Genomic DNA, 16487 nt, shown 5'->3' with positions numbered 1-16487 from the left:
AACGGTTTACTGGATTTTCGTTTGACCGTATTTTCCATGTCTACCAAACAGACAGAAGAGTGTAAAACAATTTCCTAAAAACATTTTCATGTGAAACAAACACAGCCTTCAAACAATGTAAACAAAAAAAAAGGGGGAAAGAAAATCCTTCATAAGGATGTTTTGGTTCGAAGTTTTTAGTTTCAATTTTTTAAAGTTTGCTCTTAAAATATATTGAGATTAATTTTTTGAAAACAATATTTTTGGTGTGTGTTGTGCATAAGCTAATTTCAATGATGGGTGTGTGAAATTGGCATAAGTCTTGCGACAAACTTGATCAAGCTGTGGTCACTAACTTTAGCTTGGTGAATTAGAGGAGTTACAATACTTTTGTGTCCACTCTTTGTGGCAACATGGTTGAATTGGATTAATATTGTGCACCATCATGGTAGCTTTAATGACTTCAGTGGTGTATTAAAAAAATATATATTTGGGAAGACTAAAAACGTTATTCATAATTGGAAATAGAAACAATGTTCTGGATAAGAACTTATTCTATAAAACAATGATTCTTTTCAATACAAGCATGGAAATCACCTGTGTCTAAAGCTAGCATGTTTTGCTAAAAGGTGAACCGGTCTATTACCTTGCATACATACATGAGAGAATTCAACCCTACAAAACTCAATACAAAGAGCTTGCATACCAAAGATAATACAAACCACAAATAAGAAAGGGGGGTAGGGGGGGATATTTCACTTAGAGCCCAATAAACAACTTGAGAGTCACCTTCAATGAAAAACTCTTGAATGTCAACATCCTTTCCAAACTAAAGGTCAACTTCAAAAGCCTTTGCCTTCGCCTCCATGGGCCCAAAAGTGCATGTGTTTTCTTACTTAAAGCCACTTGGGTGGGTTTGCACAAGATGGTGTCAATTGTAAAGATTTTTGGCAAAAAGAGTCAAACACTTCTTAAAAGCTCCAACTAAACAATCCCTCAATTGCTCCAAAAACATAACCACCCTAAACCAATTCAAATGGCTTAGTTCACGATTTTCATCGTTAAAACAATGGTTAATAGTTTTCTTCTATTATATACATACATATATATATATATATATATATAGAGAGAGAGAGAGAGAGAGAGAGAGAGAGAGAGAGAGAGAGAGAGAGAGGTCTATGTGAGAATTGATTGATGAGTACTATACATGTCGTCTATAATATATCGTTATTAGGACTCTTTTTACATTAAAGTGCCTTTGAGCCACGTCATTGCCAATTTTGTTTAATCATGACATGGGAGAAATCACAATTAAGGTTTATTGTAATTGTTTATATAGCTTAAAGTGACTTAGCATATTTGACAAGAAATTCAAAACATGCTCAAACATAAATTTTATAATCCAAATTCATAAATCCGACGAATGTGTGTTAAGTCTTACAATAAACATGTATCAAGTGTGTGCATATACACAAATACATATGTATGTACATATGTACACATGCGTATGTGTACATATACTATATGTTTATTTCTATATGTGTACCAGGAGGAAGAAGATACTTGAGAAACTAATTTTCTAAAAGGTTGAAAATAAATATTTATAGTGTTGTCTAATTTTGTGTCACATAGCTTAGGTCTCCAGTTGCATTATTTTATGTTTTTGGAGGATGAACAATGTTTTCTAATGTCCATTCATTCGTGAGAGGTATGTCATTCCATGTTATTTGTTTTAGTATTTTAATACCATGGTATTTGCTTATAATAATAAAGTTTGTCATTTAGGGCTGGACATCAAAGCTTGTGGTTGTAACGTGGTTCTCATTAGCTCATGCTGAAAATTGTAGACATTAGAGCATATTTTATATCCTTGAATAACCACACTTTATTTATATAACCTATATCGACCGATGGTGCTACTAAGAACAAAGATTTATCGATAACACGTAGTATATGAAATTTGGTTGCACGTAATCCAATTAAAACACAATTTAGATGTCTTAGGTTCTTGTTTGGGGGAGATCATCCAAATTTACAAAATACCAATGCAAGGTGTTATAATTTTGAGTTTATTTAATTTACTTCAACATTATATCATGCTATAGTTGATTTGGTGCCAAAAAAAACTTGTAAAATATTTTTGCAACTCAAATTTGGTTACAACATAAAAGTTTTGAACATTTATATTTTTTTTGTGTATTGCATGGTACAAAAAGTGCACATTTTGAATGAACATTAAAAACAAATTTATTTTATATGTTTAAATATATATTTATGTTTAATTTTGGACAAAAAAATATTGAAGATTTAAAATCGTTGTCACTTGAAGTTGATACTTTTTTTTTTTTTTGAGAAAAAGTTGATACTTTTATAGTTTAGCGTTGCCCATCAAATTTAATTTAATTTTTTTTGAGAAAAAAATTTAATTATTTAGATTTTAAGTTAAACATCATTTGTTATGTTGTTTGCTTCATTCCTTAAAAAAAAAAAAAGTGATAATAATTAATTTTCTTTTAAAGTAGTGTTTTTCTAATATAAAATAGTTTAGTTTGTGTTAAAAAATTTTGAAAAAAAAAAAGGAAAATATTTTTCAATCATTAATTGAATTTTTTTAATTTAAAATATTTGAAGAAAAATTTATAAAATTGAAAAATTAACCATAACATATAACAAAAGTTGATGGAAAATCCTTAATTGAATAAACTTGAAAGTTAGAAGACTGAAATGAACAAAAACAAAGTTAAAGGACTAAAATGAAATCTGAAAAAATTTAGAGAATCAGTTTTGCATTTTACCCTATAAAATAGTTTAGTTTGCTTTTGAACTCAATAGCGGCTCCAAGAATTTTGTTTAAGGGGGTCATTAAAAAACTTAAATTAATAGAACTTGAATATATCAAGTTATAGACAAAAAAAAAAAAAAATGAAGTTTTAAAATTTCTTTCTAAGTTTTCAAATTTTGAATTGTTACATGGTAGTTCATTATTAGTATTTATTGCCAATGTGGGTAACTATGACCATTTTATTTTGTTAAATTTGTCTAACATTTTTATTTTTATGTAGTTGTTATTATCTATTAATTTGTCATTGTTTTTATAAAAAATTTTAAACTAAATGAATAAAATTAACTCATTAGCTCTGTATAAATTATTGGCGCACACAACCACACTCATTCATACATAAAATAATACACTACGTGACTACTTAACCAATTAAATGCTTGAACAATCACTAACTTTAAAATTTTTCTTCTTGAATTTTTCTGACTTTATAACAAAAAGTTATTATAACATGATAACAAAACACACATGTAATAAACCTAGGAATGGCAACGGGTCGGGTTTGGGCCGGGTTTTTCTATACCCGGGCCCGACCCGCGGGGCGAGACCCGTAACCCGGACCCGGTCCGTTTAGGATACCGGGTTTTTTTCCCGGGGCCCGGACCCGCCCCAGCCGGGCTCCACGGGCCCCGCGGGCTCCGTTTAGGGATTGGGCCCAATTCGTGGCCCAATAAAAAAAAAAGCCCAAATTTAAGATTGCCTACATCAAGCCTGCATTTTTGGGCCCAATCCAAAAAAAAAAAATTTGAGCCCAGGAGACAGTGGCACCGAAAACACAAAGATAACTTCAAATTCTACCTCTCAAAAAAAAAAAAAAAACTTCAAATTCTATCCAGTAGACAAAATGTCCGCAATCAATCATTCCATTAATTTCAATTGTACACTTTCCACATTGGTAATTACAAAACAGAAAACTCAGAAATGTTTTAAAATCAGGAAAAAAAATAAAAAAAATTAAAGAGAAGACAAACTACAACACAAACTACATATTTGACCATTTAAATATGCTTAAAGTCATGCTTCAAATTTTGCAAATCTTAATTTTTGCCTACATTAAGCCTGCACATTCACACCTCTGAAACCGAAAGTCCAAGATCCTCAGTGATTGCGGTTGGAGTAGGTGATGAAACCGAAAGTCCAAGATCACTCCCGTCGTGATCGGCGATCTTGAAGCAGGCGACGACGTTCCAGAGACGCTGACGGTACCAGAGACACGAACGACTGCCGTAACCAGGAGTAGAGGGAGGGTAGCCGGAGCCGGAGGCTTGTGAGGGTCGGACTGAGGGACTGACGGACGGAGGGTACCAGAGGCGCTGAGGGACGAAGTGTGGGAGTGAGGGTTGTGAGGGTCGGATTGAGGGACGGCAGCGTGAGGGAGGGTCGGACTGAGGTGTGGGAGTGAGGGTGATGGAGTGTCGGAGCTAAAGCCTGAAATGAGAGAGAGGGACTGTCATACTGAGTAGGGAGGCTGCTGAAGAGTGAAAGAGTGAAGAAAATTAGGGTTAGAGTAAGGTATATATATATAGAGGGGGTAGTTTTGTAATTTCAGGTGCCGGGTTTTTACACGGGTCGGGTTTCGGGCCGGGTCTCGGATTTTTTAAATAAAACCCGGACCCGACCCGGACCCGTTTCGGATTTTTTTTGGAAAACCCATACCCGACCCTATTCCTAATCGGACCGGGTAAAATCCGGCCCATTAGGGTCGGACCGGGCCGGGTACCCGCGGATCGGGCAAAAATTGCCATCCCTAAATAAACCCTCTCTATTTCCTTAAATTATGTAAAGTTATATTATATTTATACTGTACACACAAATATCCAAACACATCATTATTCACACAAATAACATTATAACAAAAAGTAATGCACATAATTAATATTAGACATACTCACACACATATAATATAAATTTATAATAAAGAGTGACACTTACAGTTCACAAACACTCACTCGTATTCTTAGAGTTGGAAATACTTGTAGTAAGGGTGTCTAAGATTTAAGTTAGGGTGTATAAAAATATTTTTAAGAATAAATTAAAATATTAAACTAAAAAAAATGTTATAAATATATATATATATATATATATAATTTTTTTTTTTTTTTTGGAAGTCTGGGGGTTCATTTGAACCCCCTAAACAAAGGGTAGAGCCGCCCCTGTTTGAACTAAGGGCTCTAAAGCACGTGTACAACATTATGTAAAAAGAAAGGAAGATGAAAATAATAATTTCTTATTCTAAATCAATCAATTAAAATAAATTGAGTTTAGTTAATTACAGATTTACATTTATCTTAATGGAGTTTTTATAAGACTATAACTAATTCCACTCATTGGCCATCCACAATTTCATGAGTTTCCTTGTAAGAGTTTTTTTTTTTTTTTTTTTTTGGGGGGGGGGGGGGTGGTGTTGAGAACTTCCCTGTAGAAGTTAATACATCTAACCTTGGTTTGAGTTGAGTAAGATTTTCAATAATAATGTAGAGAAAAAAAACAAAAGCGGTACAAGATTAAAATAAATTAAGTAGTGTAGGGTCACGTTTTTCAAGCCAAGTCCAAGATGCATGGGACCTTAGACCAGTGAGCCCTGTACAATGAATTTGTAGAGAGTAGGTCAAAGAGCTAGATTTTAGTGTATGGACAACAGTAATCATGGTGTTCTTCATGGACCGAGTTTACCAGAGAGAATTGGTCCTCGGCATGATCCGAGGAGTTTTTTCTGCTGCCTCTGGTGTGATGGGGGGTGTGTAGTAGTGGTACACTCATGCAAGCTCCAAGGGCATATAAAGCATGAGTGGGAGGGTTACTTAGGCGATGTGGGACAAAGGTGTAAAGCCAAAATGGTGAAGATCCTGGACTCCCACCCCTTCGTGACAAATTCGTGAGGGTTTGGCTCCCCAAAGCGGACAAACACTGCTTAATGGCGGGGCAAGTACCCACAAGTAGGTTTATCTCTATAATTGAGATTGCTGTAGTGAATCTGAGATTTCTTGTTGGAGATTGAGATTGCCGGGAAACTAGAAAGAAAAACAATATTTTAATTTATTTAGTTTACTTAATGTTTCAATTTTAGAAAATTGTTTTATTTTTTTAAGATTAATTTAATTGATTTGGTTGTATTTAATCCACATGACATGATTTATTTGGTCCAACTAACATTTTTTTTTTTTTTGAGAAACTTGGTCTAACTAATATATTTTTTTAAAGAGTTTCGACCTATGGCGTTTGCTACTGATGATAACTCATCATGATCAGACCAAAACACCAATCGATTTTTGGTGTAGATGAAAATTAAATTTCAAATATTTTATTCAACTATCAGAGACTTTACTAGACTTCAATGGCATTTAATAGACACACGATATAGACTCCAAGTTATTTTTAAAACACTGCCTTACATTGGACGGAGGATAAAAAATTTAAATTTAACTAACATAGATGTCAGACTTCAATGGCATTTGATGGACATATGATACAAATTCCAATTTATTTGTTTTCAATCACTAATTATCATTAGAATATTATATTAAAAGAATAATTTTAGAATATTCATTCCCTATTCATGTTTGAGAGTTTTTATAGAAGGAATGAAAAGTTCATTCCCTTATTTGGAAGTTTAAATGTGAGAAAATAAAATGGATAAGAGGGAACACTTATTCCTCTCTATTATTTTAAAACCTCAAATTTGCATTCCCCTAAATTGAGAGGAATTAGAGTAAATGTAATTAAATTTAATGAATTTTTTACTAAAACTTTCAAAATAACCTCTATATATGTAGACATTTATTTTAAAAGAGGGGTCTTGTAGTAATATCATCATAAAAAATACCCATTAATTTCCCTCTATGTTACTTGAGAGCATTCACAGCAGTAGAGCTAAAAATTTAGCAATTTAGCTCCACCAAAAGTTACTTTATCCATTTTACCTACACACATATTGCAGCAGTAGATCTATTTTAGCTTTCAACGCAATAAAATAATATAAATATCATAATAAAATAGTCATCATATACAGCACCATCATCTTTATATTTTTCTCTCTCTTCCTCTTTGTCTCTCTCTTCTCTGATATAGAGCAAGCAAACCACCACACCACAGTAACAATCACACCACAACACACCACAACAATCACACCACGGCAAAAATCACACCACGACAATCACACCAACACACCACAGCAACCCACGGATCAACAACCCACCACCACCGACCCACAGGCCACAATCCACCGACCCATATCCACGAAACCCATTGATCCACAGGCCACAATCCAATCAAACCACACCCACAGCACAAACCCAACACAAACACAAACACAAACACAAACTCTCAACACACATACACAAATCTAGCACAAACTCGGCAGTGATGGGGCTTGGGGAGATAGGGTCTCAACCAGCTAGAACCACTTAACCCTGCGCTCGCCAAAACCGCTCGACCCGCGGCCACCAGAACTGAAGGCCGATTGACCCGAGCACTACCTCGGTAGACGAGCTCGTCGGCGAAGCAGAAAGGAGATGAGGGAGGTGCTAGAGGAAAAAAATGAGAAGGAAAAAATAGAAGAAAGAAGAGAAGCCAGAGAGAGAGAGAGAGAGAGAGAGAGAGAGAGAGAGAAAGAAAGAAAAAGAGAATAAATCAATGAGAGAAGAGAGAGAAATTTAATAAAATATTATTATTTTTTTTAGCTTCTTGCTATAATGCACATTTATTTTTAGATGTGCACTGTAGCTGAGAAGCAAAAAATTTTGCTTATAGCTCCATTAATGTACTCTCCTTTTGTGATCAGTGGTGCTAAAAAATAGCAATATAGCTATTTAGCACCACTGCTGTGAGTGCTCTTACACTCGAATAAGTCAAGGCCCTTGTAGCTTAATTGACACCCTAACTCCATACGCACAAAGTACTTGGGGGTAAGAGAAATGATTCGAGTTGTGGGGTTAGTAGCACATTGTAATATCAAAAAAAAAATATTACTTCCAAATAAGGTTACTTAGGGTATGTTTGGTAATTATTATTTTTCCTTATTTTCTGTTTCTAAAAACAATTTTTTATTTTTGAGACTAAAAAACTTGTTTGGCAACCCAAAATGGATAGAAAACAAAAACTGTTTTCAAAACTCAATTTGTGAAGGAAACTAAGAACATGTAAAATGCTATTTTCAGTTTCTAATATTCAAAAGTCAATGAAAATACGCATTTAATTTAATGAATCTGTCTCATTTAATGAGTTAGCATTAGAGTTCAAATCCTAGTAATAATATATTTTAGTATTTTCTATTTTTTCTTCAAAAAAACTATTTTTTTAAATTTCAACTAACCAAATAGGTTTTTGATTTCAAAAATATAAGAAAAATGTTTTTTTTTTCTTTATATTCCCCAAAACAAGTTTTTGAAAATAGGAAACAAAAACTGTTACCAAACATAAGCTTACCTCATATTCTTTTACTTTTAAAAATCCAAACAAAATTAATTATTTTCATTTTTTTTTTCCATTCATTTATCATACTTAAATACATTTCATTCTATTCCATTTATTTCCCTTACTTGAATACATTTCTTTCTAATCCATTTATTCATTTCTATCACTTTATGATTTACTCGTGTAATTTCATTTCCTTAGAGCATTCACATTAGGAATGGAATATGCCATATGTAGAGAAAATTTAGCATAAAATGCCCAAAACCTCCCATACATCCAAACTTGTAAAAACCAACTATTGCAAAAAAATTTGTAATAGTGCTACAGTGCAATTCTACCTTTAGAATTGCACTATAGCTTGATTCTAAGAAAAAAAAAAAAAAAACTAATATTTTATTCACTTACTATCAATTCCTCTCTCTCTCTATCTCTCTCTCTCATCGGGTTTTTGGGTTTTGAGTTTTTGTTTTTATTTGGGTTTTGGGATATATTATTGATAATGCTCTAAAAATCAGTAGGCTAGATGTTTTGAGCTTGAATGATTTGAAGGGCCTGAAAAAGAAAAACAAAGAATCAAAGGAAACCAGGGTTGACCGGCCACAAACCCTCCAATGATGAAGTTAGTTTCTCTTTTCAAAATCTAGAACCCCAAATTTCTAGGAATTGTGTAAAAGGAAAAACTTGCCTTTATTTGTTGGAGATGAGTTTTTATATAGTGCTATGGAAGCGGTTATTTGTCTTGTAACTTCCCTTACATTTGTGGAGGTCAGGAGGTTTACTCTAACTTCTTATAACCGTTATAGAAGTTAGAACATTTACTCTTATCTTCTTTAACTGATTTGGGAAGTTAAGTGTTTGACAGGAGGTTACAATGATGCGTAGGATCTTACCACGTCGTCCAGCTCACAAGTTCATATACACGAACCTTGTGCTGAGGGTCATCCATGTCTGGACGACCTTCTTTGGTTTCGACGAGCTCTTCTTAAGAACCCTGGATAATAATGGGTGAGTAGTAGGCTTAGTTCCCATCCAACGGACGACTATTCAAGGACGAGTTTACATTCCATGGACGACTACCCAAGGATGAGCCACACTTCTTTCCCCATCAATTATTTTATTATATAAAAATATTATTTTAATATGTTGTATTGTAAAATAAAAGTTGAGATGTTAAGACTATTATAAAATGATATAATATAATTGATAAAGTAATTTTTTAAAATGATAAAATAAGGTGGGATGAAATTTTGAGATGTGATGCTCTTCTATGAACTCCAATGCGATGCTAAAAGGCAAAACCACGTATAGGTGTAATTTTGTAATAAAAAAGAAAGAAAGCATAATAGAATACGTCATCGTGTCGCTTAACAAAGGTATCCATAGATTCCATACGTGCGCACATCTTATCATTCCCTTTGGTCGTCTCCTTTTTCCATTTCCTCAGGACACGTACGAGAAAGCACCTCGGAAATATCTAAAATGGACAACCAACCTGGTTCCCAAAAATCTTCGATTATTCCAGGTTCTAATTCCCTCTCAATTTAACTCCAAAAAAAAAAAAAAAAAAAACAATTTTTTTGAAAAAACAAGCAAAGATAATCAGCACCCACTTCTGAAAATTTCATGTAAACAACTTTGGCTTCTCTCTCTCTAACATTTTCCTCGGCAACCCAAAATGCAAAAAAGTCTTTTTATTTGTAATTATGATCTTCTTTTGAAAGTAAAGTTTGTTTATGTATTTATTTGTGTTTGAATGAATTGGAACTATTAGGATCTGGGAAAGTCAACAATTGGGCAGCCTCACCATCGCATCTATGCTATCACTTTGGTACAAGTGGGCTTTCTGTTGCGGTTGCCACTGGCGTCACCCATCCTCTAGGTTTTTATTCTTGATCACTTCCTATGCATTTTTTGTATGTGTTACTTTAGAAAAAGTTATACTTGTGTATGTGTTTGTGGGTGTTATGTGTGGTTCAGTATTGTTTGTGTGAATGAAATTGTTTAGTTACAACTTAATGCATAGTTTTAAAGTTAAAGTCTGTGCTCAGCTTATCAAATTTGAGGTTGTTAAATGCTCACCTTTGAACTCCAAGAAAGGATTCATGGATTGTTGTTGAAATTCTGAAGGGGTCACAGCTTTTTGAACTGTTTCGGAATTTGAGATTGCTATGCAAATGTATGTTGGATCGGGTGGGTATATTGGTGCTTTGGAAATTTGAAAATTTTGCTCAACTACCAGAGTTTAACTGCAAAGTAGATTTACACATGGGGGAAAGTTTTAATTCATTGCAATAAATTGTGCACTGGTTGCAAAGCACTACCATGGTCTCTGAGCTCTTCAAAGACCATAAAAGACTAAAATGTACATTAGATTCAAGTTATTTAAAGAATTAATAGTTATTTTTTAAAGAGAAATTATTGATTTTTTGTTTTGAATTTGAATTTATGTTTTGGACGGAGGAAGATGGGAGGAGGGCAGAGTGGAAGGTGGTTGGAATGTAGGAAAAATAGTGTACCCTGGCCACCAATTCCTCTCCCCCTTGTCTCCCTCTATCTAAACGTGGTGATGTTGCAAGTGGATCCATATTCAAGAGAAGCTTTTATAGTCAACACAAAGTTTCTCACTGACTCTATGTGGATGATGAGTAATGTATAGTAGTTAGCCTATGGATTATGTTTCTATAAGCTCTTTGGCTTGTTGAAGATTATCCCTTGAGGTAGAAGAAGCCAATCTATGTAGTTCAGTACCATTGTCAAGGTTCATTATTGCATTTCGAGCATATGTGTATACTTGTCCACTGGCCCTGCAGCTTAGGGAATAGGGATCAAGTATAAATTTCAAGATGGTTTGCTGACTTTTTATCACACAAGCTGGGAGGCTTTGTGTAAAGAAATAGAGTGGCTAATATAGTCTGATAATTTTCTTGGCATTTATTCTTGAGTACTGGAAGATGGAATGCAGAAAAAATAATAAGAATTGATGTAAGGGTAGAGTTACAAATCTTGACACAAGTATTTGCAATATAATTTTTTGTAAGGTGGCATTAGATCAAGACTTTCTGTGGGATGTTGAAGTTAAGTCATGAGTTTTGAAATTTTTAAATAAGAGACTATAACATAAGAACTCAGGAAAAATAAGAAATTCTAGAAGGAAAATCTTTGTGTTTCTGTTGAATCTATAGGTTTCTAATTTATCTTAGATTGGAATGCAGATGTACTCAAAGTCAGGCTACAAATGCAACTTGTTGGCCAGAGAGGTCCTCTAACAGGAATGGTATTTTGCCAAGCCTTGGGTGTACTTTCATTATTATGATCTGTTTTATCATATTTTTTTCTCTGAGGCTTGTATTTATGGATGTACACAGGGAAATTTATCAGTTCATATATTGAAGAATGAAGGACCAAGGTCTATGTATCTAGGATTGGCACCTGCATTGACAAGGTCGGTTGCTTATGGTGGTCTTCGTTTAGGCTTGTATGAGCCCTCGAAATATGTTTGTGAACAGGTTTTTGGGTCCACCAATATCTTTGTTAAGATTGCATCTGGAGCATTTGCTGGTGGTTTTGCAACCACACTGACCAATCCGGTTGAGGTTGTAAAGGTAATGTTTCCATGTCAGATGAATTTAAACTGTTTTTCATAGATTTGTTCTGAAAAATAATTTCCTGTCATCAGGTGCGGTTACAAATGAACCCAAACTTGAGAAGAGGACCGATTGGAGAACTGCGCAGAATTGTTTCTGAGGAAGGAATTAGAGCTCTGTGGAAGGGGGTTGGCCCTGCTATGGTCAGGGCTGCTTCTATGACTGCATCACAGCTGTCAACATATGATGAATCCAAGCGGGTCAAGTTCTAAGCATGATCTTTTTCACTTTGAATATCCACGATGTAATTTCCACTGTATCTGAATAGTTAGTGTCATTTGATTGGCAATATGAAAAGAATGTTTGTCTTAATATCTTCTTTTTTTTGTTTACTAATGGTTTTCTCCATCTTCCTATATGTGCAGATTTTGATCAGGTGGTCACCACTTGAAGAAGGATTTCATCTTCATCTCATGTATAGTACTACTCTTAGCTTTTGTTTTGTTCTGTCTTTTTGTGTAGATCTGCCCAAACCTGCAATTCGAGCTAGAGTAGGTTGGCATGGTCTGAAAACCTGGACTGTGCTTGTAAACTGTAGAAGTTGAGGTCATGATATGATGAAGATTATTTACTTTAAAACAAAAATAATTTTCAATAAAATGATAAAAACTAATGTATAAAAAAGTAGTAAATCTATGTTCTATTCTAAAATAAATGAGAGATAATTTCTTTCCTTTTGGGACATTGGTAAAAATGGTAATTAGTAATATGAAATGGGTATGTGTATATGTTTGTATGTGTGTGTGCATGTATGTCTGTATTGTGTCTAACCACATTTGCTCATAAACTATTGAACTTGAAAACCTAGCCTGGTGATGTTATTCAGGTTGATCTACTATTCAATCTGGGGTTAAATAATGTTGGAGATGTACATTATAAGCATACCCTCATATTATGTTTTACATAACAAGAATGGCAAAAAAAATATCATATGTTTATGGCTAACTGTATCTTTCACCTTTTGAAGCTCAAGTATGGTTGCAGGCACTGTCAGCACCCTCATAACTGCACCAATGGACATGATTAAAACCCGTCTCATGTTGCAACGAGAATCTAAAGAAGTTGGGAACTACAAAAATGGATTTCACTGTGCATATCAGGTTTTTGAATTTGTTTTCATTTTCATTTTACATTGATTTTTTATATACATTCCTTTCTTAAATTTGTGGGTGATTGTTACTTTGGCAATTTTGTAACTTTGAGAAAGGAATATTTATGAAATTTCCATGAATGAGATACCCATGGGATGCATGTAATGAACCCAAAAATGAAAAATTTTAATTTTCCCTCTTCCTCGTGTTGAGGATAGACAACATGATTCTGTGGTGGCTATGTAGCATGAAACAACAAATTCTAGTACTGTTAATTCTTGTGTCTCTGATACAGACTGGGTACTTATTTTTTGACCATTTGTTTCATTTTCTTAATTGATGCACTAATTTAGTACAGAGGGCTTTAGCTACTCCACTTGCAAATCTGCACCTGTTTTTTTTTGTCTTATAGGTTGGATTTCACCTTTTTTATTTACACATTTTCCACTGTATTTGCTCTTACTGGCCACTATGAGGACACCAATATATGAAGAATAATACTGACCAGAATTATTTCTTTTATTAGAAAGGCAGCTTGGCCTTTCTTGTCTAATGTGTTTGAGATTTATGGTTTCAGGTTTTGCGCACTGAAGGTCCCAGGGGACTTTACAAGGGGTGAGTTTTGGTTTAAGCATCCACATTCATGCTCTCTAGTTTGATCCATGTATTATATATGTATATGTCTAATCTTTGCAATATTCAAAGATTTATGGAAGCCATGAACTAATTGCAAAGCTCATCATGAAGTTTCAGATAATCTCTATTACTAGGCTTTAAGCAATAAAACTAGATCATGCAACTGCTTTTTTGGTTTGAGAAACTTTACAACCACTAGCTCAGAGAATTTTGAAGATTTTAAATTTGTGTGCTTGAAAAATCAGGTAGCTAACTTCTATATTTTATCAGGGGGCTTGCAATATTTGCAAGATTGGGTCCACAGACTACGATTACCTTCATACTTGTTGAGAAGTTACGCAAGCTTGCTGGATTAGATGCAATCTAGCCATGGGATTTGTCTTTTTGCAACTGCCATCATTTTCTTGCCGTAATGGCTTTATTGTAGCATGGGGGGGGCAAACACCATCATTGCCAGAAAGTCCCAGTTAAGAGGGAATTTATTGTAGTATTCATATCCAAAATTTTTGGGGTGACTGAGAAATGTCATGCCATTACAAAGGAACCAGAAAATTCATTTTGAGTTCCAGAGTTGCAGTGGTCTAGGATTGAATCACTGATTTTGTTGTAATAATAATATACTTAAACCTGTCCCCACTTTTTTTTTCCCGGGGTCTCAGGCTAGATTCAATTGGAACAGAATATCCTTGTACTTTGATGTTGTTTTACTATCATGGTTGTTGTATTAATAAATGATTGGTGACTTACTCATTCTGACTTGAATGAAATCCAGCAAAGTTAGCCAATCCTCATTATTTTTTCAATGATATTGCACCTATTGTTTTGTCTTTTTCCATTATTTAAGGTAAGATGTCCATCAAGAATCTGCTGGGGTTGACCTGGATCAGTTGGAATCCTGTTAAGAAACAGCTTGAAACTTGAAAGCCAGACTTCTTATTTACTATACTTTTGTTTTGTTAAAGATTTGTTAGGTACAGCTAATTCTCATTTGACCTTAGAGGAGCTTTTCACATTAGGGTCTTATATTTCTATGACGGTGATACACTTTTTGTCAATTTCCCATCTCATTTTAATCTTTTGTTATTTACTTTGATATTGTCACTGCTACATTCTTGTCCTTTTATCAGGCTCTCTCTCATTCTCATTTTCCTTTCTTTTTTCCGTTTCCCATTTCATTTTTTCACAACAAAAGCGGGCCACTGGAGATGTGACCCAACCTCCAGTTCAATTATCAATATATATATATATTTTTTTTTTTGAGAAACTTTTTTTTTATCAATAAATCTAGTTGAAATGCTTGGGATATAGTTTTTTCACTACAAATTTAATAATTATTTAAGTAGTTATCTATGAGTAATAAATGGAACTAACATTTATGGATCCATTGTTTTTTCTCCCGGCACTCATAGTTGACTACTTCAACAATTATGAAATTTGTTGTTAAAAAAGTTATCCATAACATTATTGAAAATAATGAATTAATACAAATTTTTGTCACTTTTTTGGCGTGATATATTTTAATAGCAGTAATATTATTTTCACATGCGGCACTAATTAATTTTACATGTTTTATATAATAAAAAAAAAGTGATTTTTTTTTATTAAAAAAAGAGTTTCAACCTATAGTGTCTGCTTTTGATGAACAAATTTTCGTCACTTTTTTTACGTTGACGTGATATATTTTAATAGTAGTAATTTCACATGCGGCACTAATTAATTTGACATGTTTTATAAAAGAAGTGATTTTTTTTTTGGTGAGAGAGAGTTTTAACCTATAACGTTCGCTTATGATGATAAGTTCTTTATCATTAGACCAAGACATCAATTGATTTTTAAATTGAATCCTAGATCTCTTATTCAAGATTAGAGACTTTACTAGTAGAACTAATTGGAACCCACAAGTAGAGGTGTTCACCAAACCGCATAAACTGTGAAAATCAAAAAATACACCAAAACCGCCCGCAAAATGGCATAACCACATCGCATTGCAAGTAATAGTGCGCTACACTACATGGTGCAATACAGTTTGCGGTTTTGTAATAAGAAAACAACACAAACTGCACCACACAATCTCTATATATTAATATATTTATTTATTTTTAATATTAAATATATTATTAATAGTTTAGTTTTCAACAAAAAAAAAGAAAAAAGAGTTTGATAATCCTAGCAAGTGTTGACTAGGAAAGCCAGCCTAAAATAAAGAAAAACTAGCTCAATAGTTTAAAACTTGGCCCAAAACAAAGGGAAAAATTAGTTTTGGACTGGGTAGAAAAAACCAAAATTTTTTAAAAATATACCGACTTCAAGCCGTTCAAAATGCATATATCGCACTACACGTGTGACCGCAAAAATGAGGTGCGGTGAGGTTATGATTTTGGCTAAACTCTAAACTGTATTGTACTGCACATGTGACCGCAAAAATAAGGTGTAGTGCAGTTATAGTTTTAGCTAAACCGCACCGCAAAGTGTGGTGCTAAAAATGGTCCAAAACCGCACCGCAAACACCCCTATCCACAAGTGACATATTTTAAAAGGAATGAGTAATATTACTTTTTTATGGGTCATTAATTAATACGACTTTTAATAAGATAAGGCTTAGAGCCAGTATCTTGTTACATTGAATGTGTCATGATCTTAATGGGTCCAACATAACAGGGCACACGGCAAGCTGGACCCATGCCAAGTCCCTATTAATATGCAAGAATCACGTTTAGCATTATTAGTTAAGTTATTTCTAACCAATGGCTTGTAATCAAAGACGTATACAAATCCACTTGGAATTTCTTTTTCGTTTTTATAATTTTGGTGGGGGAAATGGAAAGTGCACTTGATCACAGCTTTGAAAATTGAAACAAGGACTTGAGGTCACCGTCAGCCCACTTT

The 16487-nt window shown here is 33.9% G+C and overlaps 1 protein-coding gene across 2 annotated transcripts; it reads left to right on the top strand.

Annotated features, from left to right (window-relative positions):
• Window positions 1-9549: 9549 nt before the first annotated feature.
• Window positions 9550-14404, top strand: LOC115972579 (mitochondrial substrate carrier family protein ucpB). 2 transcript variants are annotated; one of them, XR_004087498.1, is made up of 9 exons: window positions 9550-9752; window positions 10002-10109; window positions 11443-11504; window positions 11596-11832; window positions 11907-12074; window positions 12240-12289; window positions 12859-12974; window positions 13543-13580; window positions 13872-14404. XR_004087498.1 is itself a non-coding variant. In XM_031092911.1 (9 exons), exons 1-9 carry the CDS (start codon window positions 9710-9712, stop codon window positions 13966-13968), a joined length of 936 nt encoding a protein of 311 aa, XP_030948771.1. In that variant the 5' UTR covers window positions 9590-9709; the 3' UTR covers window positions 13969-14404. The 2 variants fall into 2 exon arrangements, 1 of the variants encoding a protein (XP_030948771.1); XM_031092911.1 differs by having other exon boundaries at window positions 9590-9752; window positions 12842-12974.
• The last annotated feature ends 2083 nt before the right edge of the window (window positions 14405-16487 follow it).

This window comes from Quercus lobata, chromosome 12 (assembly GCF_001633185.2).
Source record: "Quercus lobata isolate SW786 chromosome 12, ValleyOak3.0 Primary Assembly, whole genome shotgun sequence".
NCBI classification, from domain to species: Eukaryota; Viridiplantae; Streptophyta; class Magnoliopsida; order Fagales; family Fagaceae; genus Quercus; species Quercus lobata.
This window is presented reverse-complemented; position numbering and strand designations above follow the sequence as displayed.

Coding starts and splice junctions, on each gene's coding strand:
- LOC115972579 (XM_031092911.1), top strand. CDS start 9,710: ATGGACAACCAACCTGGTTCCCAAAAATCTTCGATTATTCCAG. Junction 11,505..11,595: donor GAGGTCCTCTAACAGGAATG/GTATTTTGCCAA, acceptor GGATGTACACAG/GGAAATTTATCAGTTCATAT. Junction 13,581..13,871: donor CCCAGGGGACTTTACAAGGG/GTGAGTTTTGGT, acceptor ATATTTTATCAG/GGGGCTTGCAATATTTGCAA.